The sequence below is a fragment of the Melanostigma gelatinosum genome (assembly GCF_949748355.1).
Source record: "Melanostigma gelatinosum genome assembly, chromosome: 9".
Lineage (NCBI taxonomy): Eukaryota > Metazoa > Chordata > Actinopteri > Perciformes > Zoarcidae > Melanostigma > Melanostigma gelatinosum.
In genome coordinates, this window is record NC_136642.1 from 4,637,649 (window position 1) to 4,656,944 (window position 19,296).

Consider the following 19,296-nt stretch of genomic DNA (forward strand, 5'->3'; position numbering starts at 1 on the left):
TGAACCACATTCAAATTCAATTCAAAATGCTTTATTGGCACGACTGTAACAAGGACAAAGGCTGCCAAAGCGTCAGGTCACCGGGCAGAAATGACATTTCCAGGATCCCTTTGAGTGGCGGCACAGAGCCGGTCCGCCCTATTGACAGTGTGGAGAGCTCAGGGGTTATAATCTCCCGCTGGAAAGATTGTAATCGAAAGCTGTGGTCGGTGTTGATCTTATGTTTGGACCTTTCATCACAGGGTTTGTGACTCAACTCTCTGGATATAAAGTAGATGAGCAGCTCTTTCAGCGAAGCAGCGACTCACAGGGTCCGACTAACGGTTTGTTTTCAGGCCGTTGTGGCAACAAGACGCTCCGCTGTGATGAAAGAACGATGCCATCAGCATTTGGGGCAGAAAGTTCCCTTGTGCGTCTCTGTGGTGAGCGGGTTCTCAACATAGTAAAAAGGGCACGATGTGGGAAAGCAGTGAACCACATAACTTATAATGAAAAGTAGAAACACGTCTGTGAATGTCATTAATTACATGTATTTGTAATCTTTGTGATAATACCATATACTGTTTTAGTGTTGAGGTTCAAACTTTATTCGTGCCAATGAAAACAATCGTACGACGTCCATTTAGTAGCTGTTCTGTAGATTTAGATCATATCAACATTCCCATTGTAGTCCTGTCTATTATTCCACAAGTCTTCTATGATCTTCTTTGGAATGTCTAATAAAAAGGAGAGGGAGACCAGGAGTTTAATCGGGTATTGATCCCCGTGCCGAGTAGCCTCAGGACTCCTCATCCCGTCCACTCCACTGCTGAGTGGGAGGATGAGGAGGCTGTTAACGAGGTTCTAAGGACTCTAATTGACCGGAGTATAGGAGAGTTGAGAGTTCCGGTCCCGGTTGAGAGTTCAGAGGAGTGTGTGATGAGTCGGGATGGAACACAGCCAAGAGCTGAGAGAGAGGAGGCAGATGGTGGAAACACATGAGAAACACCAGAGTTCAACCAAGAGAGCAGAGAAACGAGGACAGAAGTGGCGCTGCATCGGCTTCACTCTTCACTTCACTCACAGCTAAACCCTGGAGGGTGTTCAGTCTGAAAGATGTGGGTGTTTTCCAGGCAGCAAGGGTCGAGCAAAAAGTAGCAATCAAGTTGCATCATGGGAATTGTAGGATCCAGTATTTTTCAGGGTGGGATTTTCTCGGCCTCTCTATTGACTTTGATATAAAAATTAGTTTGAAAAAGCTTGTTTTGTCCAAAACAAAAATATATTCGATGAACAGTCATGTGTTGACTGTTGAAGTGAGGCACACACATCCATCCGTCTTCTTCACCAGCATGAGGTCAAACTTGTTTTTGACAAAATGTCTTCCAAATGTACGACCTTCCCATAAGCCCCTACCGAAACCTGTGCTAATAAGCAAATGTAGCACGTGAACCTGATAAGCTAAGCTGGTGGACGCGGAGAATGACCTGCTTAACATAACACAGGTTAGCAGCTGAAAGCATGCGCTGTGCCTAAACACAGCTCCACAGAAGCATGGAGAAGTCTTAAAATGAAATCGTGACTCATTGTCTTTTAATCTATTAATTATTGCAGCTCCAGTTAGAAATACTCACAAGAACCTTAAAGATTGTGCAGATTGTGGACGACAGTCTTGTAATTAAAGAAAAGCATCTAAGTTGTGGTTAAATTAAAGTTCGGCCTTTCACTGAGTTAACATGGAATTTGGTTTCAATAAAAGCAGAATCTGAACTTCACACGCGATGCCGCCGACACATTCAGAGCAAAAAGGGCGTACAAGAGACCTCTTTATTGAATTTATTCAGACACTCAAAACTGATCAGCCCATCACTAGTAATGCTGTTTGATATCATTAAAATTCATTAAGCCGTAAGAGAAACCACCAGTAAGGTTAATTATGCCACCCGCTTATAGCTGTAGGTTAGCAAGTCCAACACAGTCCGTCATATAAAATCGAAGGGCAAGTCATGAATTAAAACATGATCAACACTGTGCAATGCAATGAAAGTTCCTGTCAAACATGACCACGGACGCTTTCTGAGAAAAGTAACAAGACACCAGGGAGGGGATTTTTTTTTTGTTAAGACCACTACATATACCTAAGAGAGCCCACCACTGCTTAACATGTGACCAGTTTGTGAAGAAAAAGAAACCTATAGTGAACTGTACAATTGTTCGGAATCTCTAGACAATTTCCTCGTGAGCTCTGCAAGCGGTGCCAAAGGAGGCAGAAGACAACATTGCACCTTATAACAACATTTCAGGATATATATATATATTTTCTTTTCCACAGACAATGGGTGGTAGTCCAATATTCTGTGTGTGCGCGGCCTGAACTGTATTCTAAAAACGACCCTCCCCTAATTTGATTGAGATCACCCAAATCGATGCAGACACAAAGCGGATGAACACAGAGTTTAACATCGTGTGCTCAAAGTCTCTGCAGTTTCCCGTTGATTTCATTTCCCACGTGAAACCGTATCGGTGTCTAAATGTGACGGACTCTGATCTAGAATTTAGAAAACGAATCCCGCCATGTTGGCCTGAAGGTGTTGGTTCTGGACGTTCCTGAACTTTACAAAACTCCCATGTTTTCCACACCGCAAAGACTTTGTTGTTGACGTGCGGCAATGTGTCCAATACTGCTCTGCCGATGGTCGCGCACAATAGGAAGCTAGATGTGTATCAAGGCAGTTTTTTTACTTTTCAATACTCTCAAAAGACTTTTGTGTATTTTCCAACTTTTTCACAAAGTGGACAGTACCGAATGTATCTTCCGCCCTTCGCATTAGGAGCATTGGCTGAAGCTGTCTTCCTGTGTAACAGACGTGGGGGGGGAAATCTTCCCTGGCACCGTCTCAATACAACGATGCCTCACATTTGGGTTTCTTCTGATTGTGAGCATAACTTAACCCGCGCACAAAGAGCATCACAGGCAAAACACCATTCGCGCCCCAGTCGACTCTGTGACGTGACAAACGAGGCTCCGCCTTCTCATCAGCAGGTCACCCAATCACACGCTCGCAGGTCTGTCACTCGCTCGTCTTTCTGAAACGTGGGTTAGTCTTCCAAACTGAGTAAGAGATAAAAATGTGTTTTTAGGCGTTGTAGTGATACATGCATCCATTATACTGATATACACTTCTTAAAAAAAAAAAAGTTGAAAAAACAACAACAAAAGAACATCAAAAAAACAAAAGTATTAGAAATGCAGCTATACAGAGTCTTTTAGCTATTCCAGGGGAGTGAGGCTGACGTCAAGGAGCCCGATGTCCAGATGGGAGGGAGGAGGGGGGGCAGAGGATGTGTGTGTGTGGGGGGGGTGAGCAGGAAGAGTTAGTTATTACTGCAGCAGGAACGGCTGGTGGGCTGAGCCGTCTCCGTCAGGTCCACCCCCCGGTTCCGCCCGCTGCTGGCTCCGGCCGTCTGGGGCTCATTCTTGGGAAGCTTCTTTGCTGCAATGACACGGCAACAAGATCAGAGACGACGTCACCAAGAAGCTATTGTTAGCCGTCAGTAAATTACATGTACGGCCACTTTATTGTACTTTTCATTGTTCCGGTCCCAGTCTGCGGTCTACATCACAACAGAGGATATTTAAATATTTTTCAGAGAAGGTCTATGAGTTCTGTCCCCTAGACACCTCCAGACAAACTGTTACAACTCTGTAACATTCTCTGCGACCCCACACCCCCGATTCAACTGCTCAACTTGTAAAGCTGGACCAGACCAGGCGGCAACCTCCAGTTCTGAAGAGTGAATCCAATGGGGAAGTGTTTTTAAAGTGTGTTCCATCTTCTGACCAGCAGGGGGCGACTCCTCTGGTTGTATAGACGTCTATGAGAAAATGACTACTTCTCTCTTGATGTATTACCTCAGTAAACATGAGTTTATGGTCTCAATCTCCAGTTTCAGTCTTCTTCATTACAGCATGATGTTCATTATTACTATTGAGAGTAAACAGTGTTGGTCTGGGAGTCGTCCATGTTCTCGTTTCACAACTTAAACTCTTTCAGTGTTTTCAGTGTATCAGAGTTTAATGAAACATTTTGTTTGCCTAAAAATGTATGATTTCGTGTTTCCTTGTACTGAACTCCACCCTCTTGTGTCACTTATGGTCACAAAAAATGAAAGCCGTTCTAACGGTTGTAGTTGGGCAGACAGAGAGTTGGGCAGACATATGTGTGCATTTTCCCAAATGTATGGGTGGAGGAGAGCAACCAGAATGCACCGCTGTCTGTCCACAGCTGGTGCAACAAGGCAGGTGGTGAATAGCTCGGCTTGGATTTATTTCATATGAAAAAAAGACACAAGATATGAGAGAAACTCACCGATGGCCATGAATATCTCGTTCACGTTCATAGAGGTCTTTGCAGATGTTTCCATAAAAAGCAAGCTGTTATCGTCTGCGTATGACTGTGCATCCTATGAAAGTGAAACCAGGAAATCCTTCATTAAAATGACTTTTAGTCGCTCACAGTTTGCATGCTCAAAACACTCAATGTGGGGAAGGTACAGTAGGCAGGACCAAGGCCAATTATCAGTCTGAATCTTCTACGCTAGCTTTAACAGACCTGTTATGATTTTTCTGTTTCCACAATTAATCAATAGGAACACAAACCTGGAAGTCCAGTGCTCTCTTGCTTGCGAGATCCGCCTTGTTCCCAGCCAGAGCTATTACAATATTTGGACTGGCTTGTCTCTGAAGCTCTTTAACCCAGTTCTTCGCCCGTACAAATGACTCCTGGCAAGCAAAACAGGGAGGGGTGGGATGACTGTTAGTGAGAAACAACAATGAGACCCATGTGACGGAACGATGGGGACGACAGGAGGCTTCCCAGGATGGCTGGCTGGGCTTTTGCTAATATTTTCATCAAAACACAACAGGGGAACAATTAAATGATGCTTTTGATGAAAAATTAAACAAAGAGTACAGTGGGAGCAGCATTTTGTACAGCGTGGGAGGCAGGGTGATACTGCCATTAGGAAGCTATGCAGCACAAACAAGGAAGAAACAAAACTTGGGCTACAAGCTAGTCATCATTCACAACAATGTTGTCCCAGCTCTGCTTAATGAGAGCAACCTCGATAGCTGCAACCGCATGGCGTGAGAACCTGGCAACCCGAACTCACCTCATTTGTTATGTCGTACACCACGATGGCTGCCTGGGCCCCTCTGTAGTACATGGGAGCCAGACTGTGGTAGCGCTCCTGACCAGCTGTGTCCCAGATTTCAAACTTGACCGTTGTGTCGTCCAAACATACCGTCTGAGTCAGGAAGGCAGCTGCACAAAGCAGAGGAACCCATGACAAATGTGTTTACTGGAGATCCACAAAACATGTTTCTGTGAAGGTGATCATTTAAAGACCAGTGCTGGAGGCAGACACAGGATTATCTGGTTGACTTAGTCCACGTTTGGAAAACGGGACCCGAGTGAATCAAACATGTTTTACACTGATAATCTGGATGGGTGCTGAAGCATTAAGTAGGGTGGGATTTTTGTATTTACTCTGGGTGGATTAATTGACAGGCAAACGCCATTTTCACATTCAGTCAGTTCCACACATCCCTGTTGGAAACTACCCAGAACTTCACATTTGCCGCTCTGGGGATTGAACCAGCGACCCTCGAGTCAAAAACACCTTGAATTTCAATCAACCACATGACATCCAGTAAGCAACACGTAAGGCCAATAAGTATGTAGATGATAACTGACTGCTTTAATCTCACGTAATCTTCTGGAAGAGGGTAAAAAAACACAACATCATGGCCTAACAAAGACACGTACCTCCGATTGTGCTCTCTTGGAATTCGTGGAACTGCCCCTTGACGAAACGAAGTACAAGACTTGACTTCCCCACAGCGGACTCTCCTAAAAGCACAAGTTTGAACTGGCAGATCTTGTTGCCTGCGTTTGGCCCATTGGGTCGTGTAGCTCCGCCTCTACTTGCCATGTCACACTGCCCGGTCTCTTCTTCTGGAGGCTGACTTACTGTGAAAAACTGTCGAAAATATCTGAGCAGGAGAGAGAAAATAAAGCTCAGTGTCGCATAAAAACAAAACAAAAACTCAATGTCAGGAGATCACAGGTTAATTGTGTTTATCAGAAAATTAAGCAACATATTGTCTGCAACTATGAATCGTGATTACGACAAGCAAACAATTTTCTTAAATTGTTTAGCTTTTAGTTGCAAACAGCAATGGGAACATAGTTATCTTATTTATCATAAGGTAAGTATTTTCTCTGCAGGTGAATGAGCCTTTAACATAGTGTCCATAGTACAGAAAACACTAGGTTTTATGTAAATAAATAAATAAATAAATTAATTAAAAGTATTGTCCAGCTCATTTATAACTTTTGCAAATGAAATATATTAAAGCAGCATATCTGGTTAATATTGCAGCTGATATTTATAACTCATATGTGTGCACTGTTCACTCTGGACCTATCTAGCTATAGTCGAGAATTCAGAATACATTAACACCATACTTCATGTGATGCTTTAGATTTATTATTTGGATAAACATGATTTCAGGAATCGTCGACCACAAAGATAAACATTTTAGTCTTTTAAAAACTAAAATGTTTATGCACACTTTGTTTGCAGAATGGGGGAAATATTCAGGAATTTTAATGTCATAGTTTTACACTGTGCTAACAATATCTCTTTTAAAACAAAGCGGTCCAAACACAGAGGTCAGAAATGTAACCGATGAAACGATGACAACATAGGAAAATTTACTGTAGGTAACTACACACAAAGTCAACAAGAGCTTCACATTACCAGCCACACTCCCCCCCCCCCCCCCCCCTCTCTCTGCACACAATAGTTGGTTTCTTGCCATAACAAGCAGACAGGTATGGCAAAACAGTCTAGGCGGAGTCTTTTTTTAATTATTTTGCGTGACAGTGGCCCCAACATTTAGGCATCTGAACTTCTGCTTCCAAAGTTGCAATAGTTTCTCACCTGTACTAACTTAAAACAACATCTAGAAATGTAAAAGTTGATCAACTGGTGTAACTGTAATGACAAACCCTCTGGCAACTTGTAGCTTTCAAGTTGTGAGGCAGAGCGCCACAAAGGGGATTAGTGGCGTATGGATCTGGGCATGTATCGCGGAAAATGTTTCACGGATGAGTGAGACATTTTTCGATGAAAATGATAAGATCATCAATTAATTAATTATATATATATAAAATCTGTAGATTTAAAGGTGACTAACGACACTATATTCAATCTTTCTCTAAGACATGTTGCATTCATTGCCACCGACTAAGAACACACAGAGCATCCGACACAGAGTTAACCACAAATAAACTGTTATGTTGTTGTTGACTGGCTCGAATTAGCAAGCTAACGACTGCTAGCGTTAGCAACAAAGCTACCTAGTAAGTTCAAAATGTCTAGGTTAGAACAAACTACTACCTAACGTCAACTGTCAGAAAACATAGTCTGTCTAATAGTACCGCACACACTAAGCTTAGGTCTGACATACGTAACGTAACGTTTGAGAATGGCCAAAACAGATGATGCAGTTTAGGGTGTGTACAGCTAATAGTGACATCTAGCTAATATTAGCTGCATGACGTTAATTTTGTGAAGTCCCTCATCAATCAGTGTTATAGAGTCGCAGTTGTTGCCTGTATTAAACGTAGTTTAAATGTAGGCAATCTAATAAACATGACCACTGATCCGGATTCACCAAACGTTACATACAACGTTAAGTTACAATGCTTTTACGTTACCTAGCTTGGCCCTATCCAGTGTCGGCTAGCTAAACGTTAGCATCTAGCCAGATAATAGACACTGGGCTGGTTAACACAGACGTTGTTTAGCCATCAACTAGCTAGCTAACGTTATTAGCATCAGGAGGAGCCCTTCAGATAGCCATTAGCTAGCTAGCTAACATAATTAGCATCAATAGGAGCCCTTCAGATAGCCATTAGCTAGCGCTAATAATAGCTACTTACCTACCAGAAAGAGAAGGCTAGTTATTATGAATGGTGTCTTCAGAGCAGTGCCAGTGTCCGTTCAGAGAGTCGATTACTAGCTAGCCGTCACATTAGATGTCATAAAAGCCTCCGTGATGTCCCTCTCACACTTATTTCAACTTCCCTTTAACGCATTGTACGAAGGAGGATGATGACAGGTCGTATGATGACGTACTGGTGCTACGGACCAATCATAGGCTTGGGATTTATTCCTAATGTAATAATAAAAATAACTTTATTTATAGCACCTTTAAAAGCAGAGTTTACAAAGTGCTTTGACAGACAAAGCAGCAAACGCAAGACAATAAAATAACAATAACAGAACGCTTAGTGAGACAGTTAATATGATAAAAATCAACAAATAAATAAATAAAATAATATATCTATATATGTAAATATATTTAGTAAAATAATTTCGAAAAATCAACAAATAAAAATAAATCAGAAATAAAACAGAAAAGCGATGTAGGCCTCCTGTTTTCCGAACAAAAATTAAATGGCATAGAAAATGAAAATGCTATTATTCAGCAAGATAATGTGCCACAAATTGGAATAAAAAGAAGAAAAAAAAACTGTTTGTCTCGTGCTTTCGACAAATACATAATTGATTATTAAGAAATACCAAAACAATTATTTACATATATGTGATTGACTATTAATTTAAAGACACTAACCTACATTCATTTCAGTATTTAAATCCACGAAAAGTGTTTTTTTAAATAAATTAACCATTTGAATTGAACGGTCTGACGTTGCTAGGATACGGAACTCCAAACATCTGCGCCACTCAAGGGAGCGTCCAGCTGAATAATTTGGTGATACGCGACAAGAAAGTTAAAACTAACTAGAGTTACAATTTGACGGTTTTCTTTTTACCGGTTGGCTGCTATGCACGTGAATTAAAGTTGAATATGACGGACGGAAATACTTCTTACCAACTGAAATGTACAGATAGAAGTCCAAACATACCGACGGTCAGTTCACGCTAAGATGCTACCTTTGATGAACCTTTTTGTCTTGGCCGATACTCTACACGGAATACTATAATGTTAATATGTTCTTAACACCAGGCAGGAAAGCTTGTTCCTGTAGGAGACCGAGTTAAATGTTGCTTTCAAGAAGCTGCAAGGGTAAGTCATTTTTCACGTGTGTGTGTGTGTGTGGCTATAGATACTTTATTAATCCTGCAAGGGGCAATTTATTCACTACAGCAGCATATGATCAAAGTAACAGAGTAAAAAATAGAGTATACAAATGCACAATATATACAATTACCGTAAATAGAATACTATTAAATTAACTCACTACACAGTATAGTGCAAAGATTTAACCAAACACCAAACAAACAACGGCATAGCGGTGTAGTCGTGTGATTGATTTGGCCGGAGGTGATTTATTATTAAGTCTTCTTGCAGAGGGCAGGAGTGTTCTCCTGCATTGGTCCTTGTGACAGCGGAGCTGGATGAGTCTGTTGGAGAAAGTGCTCCGCTGTCCCTGCAGTAGGTGGTGGAGAGGGTGGTCCGGGTTATCCAATATGGACGATAATTTATTCATCTTTATCTATGGAGTGCACATATTTATCAGTTTTATCTCTGGGTGCTTTGGCACAACTGAAGTATGACATATAATTGAATGTGGCAGACAGCTTTGCAGGTGCATGTTTATTCTCTCTCATATGCCATATCAACATATCTTTTACTTTCCAGGCCCCCACCCCACCGGGGGTAAGGAAATTCCACAAGCGCATCCAACCAGAGCCAGGAGCTGTCAGAGTGCACCGAGGGAAGGCCGATGATCCAACTGTTGCCAGCACCCTTGTTCATGGCATCAGCACCAAATCTGGTCTCACTGTGAGTACCACACAAAAGCACACACACATCATATTGTGGGTTAACGTTAAAGAGGCAAAATTGACTTTTTACTACCCCCAAACTGGTGTTTGCATACAAACACATCCAGAATATGGATTTACCTTCTTCATTTTTACATGATTCCAACAGGGCAAAAGCTTACTAAATCCTCCCCCAAAGACCGTGTTCCAGCAGAAGTTGCAAGAGCTCAGTGAAGCAGCGTACACCTCCATTCAAAAGGCACCGTTGGGAAAGTCACGTGATCAGCATGGTGGACTTCCCACCGGGTACAATGACAAAACTACATATGGTGTTAAGACTGTTAAAGGTATGCGATTCGTCCAACAGGGTCATGGCTGGTACCATTTTTTTGTTAAAAAGAAAAAAAACAACAACTAAGAAATGGTCTGTTAAGACACAAATGCTGATGATTATGTTCTAGGTCGATACATATTTATAGTGACAGTGAGAATAGTTGGTCTGTTCTCTTTTGAGTGTCTCACATTCCTTTTTGTTCAGGGTTGGATATGCGTGAGTTTATTAACCCTTCAAAGACAGTGGAAGAGGTGGAGAGGGAAGCTCAGGAGGGACACGAGGCTTACCTCCGCACCCACAACGCCTATTTTGTTGGTAAGAATGGGAAAAAAAAATGTATATTACGCATAGCGCCTTTACTTTCACTACCAACAATCTTTTTGTTGAATTGTGTTGATCATCTTGGAAAAATTACTGATGGCCTTCATCCCCATAAAATCACCGTGCTCTGCTCCAGGTGAGAGGATCGATAGGAAGTACGACCGGAGTCACTACAGTGAAGACAGCAGGTTTGGGATCCCCACACCTCATTTCACCGACGGACGTACTCTTGGCAAAGCCCTCCACTGGCTGGGGGAGACTCAGAAGTAAGTGCAAGTGCTCTGTTCTCAATTTCCACAACTCCACGTATTCATTCCTATATTCCCTGTGCCATAGGTTTTCCAATCCAAACCCTGTTTGGCAGAGATCTGGGACCAAGGAAAAGATGGCGGCACAAATTGGCAAAACGAACAACGTGTACGTTTTTCTGTCACACCTTTTCTGACCGACTCTGTGACATCTGACGATACTTTAACGTTTAACTTCATTCTCTCACTAAACCCATGTTTTCAGGAGAGGAAATACCCTGAATCTTCCACCAGATCACACCTTTGGAAAACTCATTGCAGATGAATTTGGTAGAGTTTGTGTAAAAAATTCAAATAAAATACAGACTGGAGCTTTTTTTTTGTAGTTATCAAATAGCATTTGCTCCACTTCCTGCACAGGTGTTGGAGATTTAATCCACTCCACACAGCCAGGCCAGAACGTGAGAGGTGGAGACCGCCAGCGCAGTCTGGTCAGCGCAGTGCAACTCCACCTGAAGAAGGTCAACTTCCACCTCTTCCCCTCCTTGCTGCAGGCGTTCAGACATTATGACAAGGTACGTTCAACCATTCACATTTAACGGCACATTTAACCTGAAAGAATACAGTGACACTTAAGTCCTTGTTTCAAAGTTCACAACACATTTTTGAGTAAGAAAAGAATAAGAAAATCAACAATGGAATAAGAGCACACAGTCCTTTCTCACAGTGGACATTTTTACTTGTCACAGATGTACTGAGAAACATGAATGAGCACTTTCCATGTCGGCAGTGATTGTAGATGTCGTTGGTTACTCCTGTGTTTGACAAGTCAAAATGTCTCCTGTGAGAAAGCCTGTTGCAGGGCTTGAGATAAGACGGGATAAAGTAACAACGCTACTGTAATTCTCCCATCTCAGTCCCACAAAGGGCTCAGCGACAACATGTTTTTCACGAGTGTATCTGCTTCATAGGCGGGCAAGGGAAGGATCGACAAAGAGGACCTGCAGGCGGTGTGTGGTCAGTTCCAGCTGGACGTGAGCAGGCCGGTTCTGGACGACCTGATGGACTACTGTGACACAGACAAGGACGGACTCATCAACTTCCTGGAGTTTGCTAACTTCCTCAACTGGAAAGACAAGATGCCCATCAACAGTCAAGAGCAACGCATTATGACGAATGGTCAGTTTTGCTTTGTAACGTATCAATTATACAAACTGCCTCACTTTCAAATTTGAATGCCTTTCCCTCCCTCGGGTCTCAGGGGCTGAATTAAAATGCAGCTGATTTATTATTATTACAGTATTTCAGACTACTACACAACACAAATATCGGAATTTGGCAATAAAAGACGCGGAAGCCTAAGTTTTCAAGTCGTGGTAGTTAAAGCGTCGCAGTTAAGATTTTATAATTCTGCATTAGGACGATGCAGAGGCTACATGTGGAGGCTCATTTTCCTGAACAGTTTCTTTTTATGTTGCCTCCTGCAGAGCTTCAAAGCAGCACGGCTCCAGAGAGGAAGCCTCAGTCAGAACCGGCACAGCTTCCTGCCTCTCAGGCCTTAATTAAGCCTGAGGACCTGGAGCCCATTCAGCCAGGCAGCTCACTGAAGACCCTGAGGACCCTGAGGCAACCGAGGGAGGCCCCCGACCACTTCATGACCTCCTCCACCCTCATCGGCTCCGTCAGTGATCCACCCACATCCAGTACGTCAGAAACAGAGATCCTGTCTTTCTCTAAGAGTCATAATCATATTATAAACCTGCATTCATGTCTTCTGGATCACCGAATGTTCAGGCCTGTTTGTGGACATTTCTACTAATCTATAGTTTTATAAGCGCCAATTCAGCACGTTTATATTCTATTCACTCCCCTCTTCTGAAAACCCTTACTCAGCATGTGGTGTGTCTTCTCATAGACGGCCGCACATATGGGATCCCGACTGTGCGCTGCGACCTTCCAGCTCCACGCATAAAGAGAGTCACTGACAAGAAGGACTACGGCGATACATCGACAGCTGTAGACCTCCTGTATCCATCGGTTCATGCCCTCCGGGGTGTTCATCAGAAACACTTCTTTTGCCCTCGCACCAAGAAGGAGGTGCGTACGCACACGATCCACCGTACAGTGCAACTAAATGACAAAATAAGATTTACTGTAAGTCCAGGGTTGTACCGTCATTAAAAAAAAAACTACGAATATCATGGAAATTGCTTTTTCCAGGGTTGGAAAAGTAAAATAGTGTTATTCATTTCACTGCATTTAAAATATTTACATCAGTTTTAATTTTTGTTTATGAACGTTCTCATCTTCCTCTTCACAGATTGCAGAGATCTTCAGGAATGTGGGCGTTCATGTTTCTGAAGAGACGTTCGAAGAAGCCTGGAAGCTGGCGTCCATGAAGCATCCCTCCGGGGAGGTTTGTGTCCACGTTTTCCGCAACGTACTCAAGGAAATAAAAGCAATATGATCCTCAAGATATTTTTACTGGCACAGTGTTTCCTCATCGTTTGTGTTAACGATATCTCCACTACCCGCCCAAAACCTTCACATGACAAACATAATGTGAAAATCTCTGTATTTTGAACCGCCGTTCTCAGTAACCTCAAAGTCAAGTTAAAAAACGTTTTTAAAGAGCAACAAAAAATACATTTTTTTCAATGCAAATCCAATCTTTTTGCATTTAGTTTGCCTTTCCAAGTGGGACACTTATTCTTATACATCTAGAGCAACACAACACTTTTTGTCATTACATTGTTGATATGAACTCAGCTACTTTGGATCTGAATGAACAAATTCAGCTTTACTTTCTTTGAAGTGATGCATTAATATGAGAACTCCCAAGAAACAAGTTTAATTTCAATGTTTTTTGCGTCAGCAGTCTATTTTAGCTGGTATGTGACCTCACGTAATACTGAGAACACGCAATCTATTTGTGCCGTCACATATTCCATCACTGCTGCTATTCTCTTCAACTGACTTCAACTTTTATTTCACACCGTTACTGTATCATGATCGTGGTTATGAATCTTTAAACAATAAATGCAGAAGGGGAACACATACAACTTTCACAAAAATGAACCTTTATTAATGGCTAACATCAGATTATAGATCATATAAGCCTCTATTTGCAGAGGACCCGCCCAAAAGAGGATACTGTAGAGAGCCATACTGTACCGCATGCACACGTTTCAATATGTGGAATTAATTCTTAGTCGGCATCAAGTTGCTCTCATGTGATGACCGGCCTGCTCCTTCAACTGTGTCTCCATCATTAGGAACCTGTGTGATGTATTACATGCCGTGTTCAAAGTCACATAATGCATTATGGAGCACATTTTACATCAATAAATAAGTATAATATGGGTGGGTTTTCATGTTAAATACAAACCAGCAACCAGGTTCATATTTTCTCACATATTTTCACATTAGCATGCAGGGAAATGACAACAACGCACATATTGCTGGAGCAAAGCAGAATGTGTTCATCGTTATCTTTAATATGTTCTGTGATTGATTCAAGGGCGTGTGTGCTCTGGTTTCAAAATAACAGATTGTGTTTAACAGGCCTCAGTTGTGACTTGTTTTGACTCAAACATTCTTTCTTCTGGTCTGAATATTAGAACCAGTTTTCTGTCATCACTAATTTAGAAACGACAAACGCACACAGGAGAATCTCCTGCACATCAGACTGCATAGCATACAGACAAACTGGTAAATAGGCTGAAAAAAATCAAATGAAAACGAATTCTTCGTGTTTTATTTAAGCTCTGTGCACAATAGACAACATACACTAAGTATTCAATTAATCACAACACAAATTATTAGTAACGCCACAAATTCAGAGATAAACATGTCAGCAAACAAAAGAACTGTTCCAATTACATGTCTGTTTATAGAGCATCAATGTCTGAAAATGAAAAATATAATTTCATGCACAGCAACAGCTCATTTGTCATGTCAACATGTCATCTTTTGTTGGTACACCTAAGCTGCTGTGAACCAGTGTCACATCTTGAATTGATTGCTTTGGACTGAACAATAAGAGTTGGCGTGACCGGAGTAAACACCGAGCGGTACGTTCTTCCTGCCTTGTTCGGTCAGAGTTTGATGTCCAAGCATCTTCACCTTGTAATGCTGTTAATCAACCTTGAAATGGAAAGTTCTGACAGAGAGAGCAAAATGAATGGACGGCTTCTCGGAGCTGAGACATTCAAACAGACGCAGACTTCCAAAGAGCCACGAGCAATTGTTTGCAATCTGTTTCGCTAACCAGATTAATGAAACGTGTTGGCACGCCGCCTCGACTGCTGCACATGTCTGCAGATTACAAAACAGAGAAATCACGAATAAAAAACACCATTAGCTTCTTGTACATTCACCACTTTGTTTTTGTTTTCTTGTTAATTTCCATTAAACTGAGTGATGCACGGGCGTGGTGAATTATTTAATGTGCTCTCCCCATATCCATGAGCATATTGACATGTGCTAAGCTAACCGCACTCATTTAATCTCATTAAGACTCTGCGAGATGCTCCACTGGAACCGAAAAATACCCCCACGCAAACTTCCACAGACCACATATTACTGTGCAGGGAAATTAGAATAATCCTCCGCGTACTCCATTATGCATGAATTAGCAGCCGCTAATGACAGAATCCTCCGTTTGTCAGATATGTTGTCAACATCAATAATATTGCAGCGCGCTTTCAACAGAATGGGATGACACGCAGCATTCACAACGGGACGCTCTTTGACAAGTGACAGGTTTCTGGCAGTGGCCGTGGGCTCAGACACCGGCTGCGTTAGCGGAAGTTAAGCGGCAATTTCTCTGGTAGAATGCGTCACTCTCGCTTGCAGCGATGGAATACAAGTATTTTCACTCGTGTTGTCGATCCATAAAGTGCTTTTTCTGATAACCATGGACCAGAACATACGCCCCTCCTGCTTACTGTGGAGACTGGATTATCTCGCTGCTTGTTGTTAAGGAGCCACACGAGTGGACCCGCCGCTTGGTCGCGCACCTCTGAGCGTTTGTAAATTGGTGCGCGCTCTGAGCGTTTCAGACATGACTGTCACAAATGGTTCACCCATAAAAGCTGAAAATATTTTGCAGCCAAATAGTTCACAGAACGTTCAACCTTTGTTTCGTTGTAATGCGTAATACTTGACGTCTTTCTTTACAAGGCTTGTAATAAGGAAATAAAGAAGTTCACGAATGTGAGACGAGTTCACAGTTATTACAATTCCTCCTCGGCATCGGGGAGTTTGGTTCATGCCGGTTTGCCCGTTACACTCGTATTATTGATTCTTCACAGAACATTTAGTTTGCACAACTGAGACCGACAGTATGAACGGAGCTTTAGTCACGTGACAACAGGTGTTTGTATGGTCACTTTTGTCACATGACCATACTTCAGGTCACGTGGTGACATCACCATGACAGCAAAGCGAACCCCGTATGCGGAGGAAGTCCAAGAAACGTGGTTGAAAGCTGGATCTGGAGTGAGGTTTTTATTTTTATTTTTTGAGGGAGAGAGAGGTTTGAGGACAACCTTCAAGTGGTGAGGGAGGTTCATTCATAAAGTTTCATTCAAAAAAAGGTTTTAAAAAAAACCCCCGTAGGTTATGAGTCCACGATGCCTTCATTGGGAAGACGGCGGGGACACTTTTATGACATTTGACCAACGTCATCAATTTCAAGAAGCTTGCTCCGGTTATGGAAGACTTGAACGGACGATAAAGGAAACCCTGATGGAATACGTATGTCCTGAAATCACTTTTGTCACTCGAGGACCAAAACTCACCAAATTTATCAAAGACGACGGACGCGTCTTCCGGCAGCATGAACATAATGTCCTCCATTGTGACGGCGAGCTGCTGTCTCCGAGCCTCGCTGAGGGACCGGCACCTCGTCTGTACGTAATCTACCGTCTGAAATGACAAAAGAATTCATCAAAACTAAAACCGACAGTGATAATTAATCATTATCTCCACAAATTCACTACTTTCGACGGTTGCGACTCTTGGTCATAGATTTGCACCTACATTTTAGGGTTATCAATTACATTATACGCATTATAAAGATGTTTATTTAAAATAAGTTTGAATTGTACCAGCAGGTAAAACAGTCAGTGGGAAAACATTTACTTCTCATTTGAATTTATCTCCAGTGTGTACATGTCGGCCTACCGTCTGTGGGCGTACTGTCTGTGCACGTACTGTTTGTGCACGTACCGTTTGTGCACGTACTGTCTGTGCATGACGTGCTACCTCACTGGACACAATCCCCACTCGACTGTGGTATCTGCCACTGGACATCAGGTTGGAGATGTGGACCAAAGCCTGGGATGGATGAGGAACAACAAGGTGATTTATTCACCTGCATCATGGTGGATGATGTGAGTGACTCATGTTGTTTTCCCCTTATTGCCATTATGAGATATGCGTTAGTGGGCTACACTGCTTGTGGTAACTGTAATGCCTCCGCTTCAAACCAGGCCGGGAATTTATGTCTCTATCTTAAGGATGGTAATTGGGAAAGAAATTGATTATAATGTTGGTATTCCCAGGGTCTGATTTTCAGACATAAATCCTTTTAGTAGATCGCTCTGGAGCTGTCAATCAAGCAGACGGAGTTTACCCAAGGCAATTGTATCAGTGAGGTTCTCCATTTTCTTTTCCCGAGAACCTTATGGACCTCAGCTTTGAGCGCTCAGAAATAATGGAAATTTGAACATTTACAAAGCCCTGACGATGAAAAGTCCACCTGCTGATGAAGATCATGTGATAGGATCGAAAGCTCCCCAACAGCTACTGGACAGACCTTGAGGTGAGACCGCTTTCTCAACAGGAAGTATTTAGTTTCCGCTTTCTCAACAGGAAGTATTTAGTTTAACGTCGACTTAAAAGTGGTATTTAAGAGTTGCAGTTGATAAACGTATTTTTAAGATTTTTAAGGTGTTTGCATCCTTTAATGTTAGAAGTGTGAAGACAAAACTACCTCTATCAACCACATATATAGAAAAGTTACCCGGATGTTTAGAACTGCTGCAGTCAGTAGTTACCGGCTTTACTCCCTGTTGAAACTCCGCAGAGTTCAAGTCTCACTCAAAGTGCAGATCGACGAGATACATGATAACTCTGCACCGGATCCACGTGATCGGGTCCGGGATGCCAACCACGGAGACACCGGGCCGCCCGGCGGAGCTTCCCCGCGGCTCGTCCGGCTGCGAGCCGAACAGTCTGTGTCTCTGACCGGCGAACACGAACCTCCGCTTGCACAACTTCCGGCCTCGCGCTGCGGGTCCGGACACCCCGGTGAAAGGACGCGCAGGAGGACGCACGCACATCGCCGCACAGCCGGCTGCAGGTCGGGCCCCTCTTCCAGGCGCAGATGCCAGGTGAGCACGTCGCGAGGCCGCCGAGCTCGCGGCGTGCAGCGAGGCTGGTGATGCGCTGCATCAGCGCGAGCAGGACGCAGCGTTACCGGCGGCGTTTCATCCACGAACCGGGGCTGGAGCCTCCATCTTCACCGTTGCCTTTGGTAACCTTACGCAACTCACCCCATGCTGTACCCATAATCCTTATCGCGACTCCGACGTAAACACACATGACTGCTGCCTTCAAGTGCTGTTGGAAATTCAGGAACAATCATTTTTTCTCCACTTCTTTGGCTCTTTTTCTGGTGCTATTTTTTATGATTCAATATTGAGTATATTATTCAATATGTGTATTCGGTTTTTATGAATTTATAATATCGTCTTGAATTAACAGATTGTTGCTAATTGTACATGTTAAAATGTACATGCAACAGTATTTGTAAGTACAGATTAGTATAGTATGTGGGGGTTATGAGTTCTAACAGGATGACTGATTTTCTACAACATGTGATGTGTAAAATATATTTTTACACATTTACATTACAACTACATTTCCACAGATTATTAATTATGGCCACAATTTAGCAGTTCAATCTTCTTCCATTCATTCTGCTGCATACATTAAACAAAGGTCTCATAGGTCAGTATTTGTGCTGATATTCTCTCTTCATGATTGAGTAAGTTTAAAATGTACAGGCAGCACTTAAAGGCAGCAACGTTGCTGTACATACTTTTCCCAGTAGAGGGAGATAAATATCCATTTGTCCGCCTCACGTCGTGTGTGTGTTACAAAGTATAGAGGAAACTAGAAAACAAACTCTGTGTGTCTGTGCGTGCATGTATTATTATCACAACAAAAGCCAGTGATGTCTGCACACACACACACACACACACACACACACACCAAGTTGTTCCTTCGGGCCAGCAGTTTCCGCCCAGTCTTTGTTTTTCTGCGCAGGTGCCCCAAAATGATTGTGCGAAAATGTGAAATTTGATCAGCAGACCAAAACATCATTAAGTCCCCGCTGTTCTCGGTGATTACAGGTCAGCGCCGTTTTCTCCCCCCTCTTCAGCGCGCGCTCGCAGTCTCGCACACACGCGAGCAGACACCTGCGCGCGGCCCCGCCCACCTGAAGTTCTCCCAAACTAATTGTATTTATCAATAATTAGC

At 42.7% G+C, this 19,296-nt stretch overlaps 3 protein-coding genes across 4 annotated transcripts; 1 reads left to right on the top strand and 2 right to left on the bottom strand.

Moving 5' to 3' along the window:
• Positions 1–1,787: 1,787 nt before the first annotated feature.
• On the bottom strand, positions 1,788–8,132 carry rab5ab (RAB5A, member RAS oncogene family, b). 2 transcript variants are annotated; one of them, XM_079275718.1, is made up of 6 exons: positions 7,996–8,132; positions 5,808–6,034; positions 5,152–5,303; positions 4,640–4,762; positions 4,350–4,443; positions 1,788–3,473 (listed from the first exon to the last, which is right to left on the bottom strand). In XM_079275718.1, the coding sequence occupies exons 2-6, from the start codon at positions 5,971–5,973 to the stop codon at positions 3,355–3,357; spliced, it is 654 nt and encodes a 217-aa protein (XP_079131844.1). In that variant the 5' UTR covers positions 5,974–6,034; positions 7,996–8,132; the 3' UTR covers positions 1,788–3,354. The 2 variants fall into 2 exon arrangements, with proteins under 2 accessions (XP_079131844.1, XP_079131845.1); XM_079275719.1 differs by having other exon boundaries at positions 7,992–8,132.
• A 1,414-nt stretch (positions 8,133–9,546) lies between these two features.
• Positions 9,547–13,213, top strand: efhb (EF-hand domain family, member B; the record flags this gene model as incomplete). Its single annotated transcript, XM_079276111.1, has 12 exons — positions 9,547–9,579; positions 9,719–9,862; positions 10,013–10,190; positions 10,382–10,492; positions 10,635–10,764; positions 10,835–10,915; positions 11,012–11,076; positions 11,167–11,321; positions 11,718–11,925; positions 12,234–12,449; positions 12,662–12,843; positions 13,067–13,213. The coding sequence occupies 12 exons, from the start codon at positions 9,547–9,549 to the stop codon at positions 13,211–13,213; spliced, it is 1,650 nt and encodes a 549-aa protein (XP_079132237.1).
• Positions 13,214–13,805: 592 nt separating this feature from the next.
• LOC306782668 (uncharacterized protein) lies at positions 13,806–18,229 on the bottom strand. The gene is given in 5 exon segments (XM_079276112.1): positions 13,806–14,025; positions 16,551–16,677; positions 17,017–17,088; positions 17,925–18,080; positions 18,082–18,229. Coding segments are annotated over 5 exon segments (489 nt in total). The 5' UTR covers positions 18,208–18,229; the 3' UTR covers positions 13,806–14,017.
• Between the last annotated feature and the right edge of the window lie 1,067 nt (positions 18,230–19,296).

Coding starts and splice junctions, on each gene's coding strand:
- rab5ab (XM_079275718.1), bottom strand. CDS start 5,973: ATGGCAAGTAGAGGCGGAGCTACACGACCCAATGGGCCAAACGCAGGC. Junction 4,763..5,151: donor TGTACGACATAACAAATGAG/GTGAGTTCGGGT, acceptor TTTGCTTGCCAG/GAGTCATTTGTACGGGCGAA. Junction 4,444..4,639: donor AGAGAGCACTGGACTTCCAG/GTTTGTGTTCCT, acceptor TCACTTTCATAG/GATGCACAGTCATACGCAGA.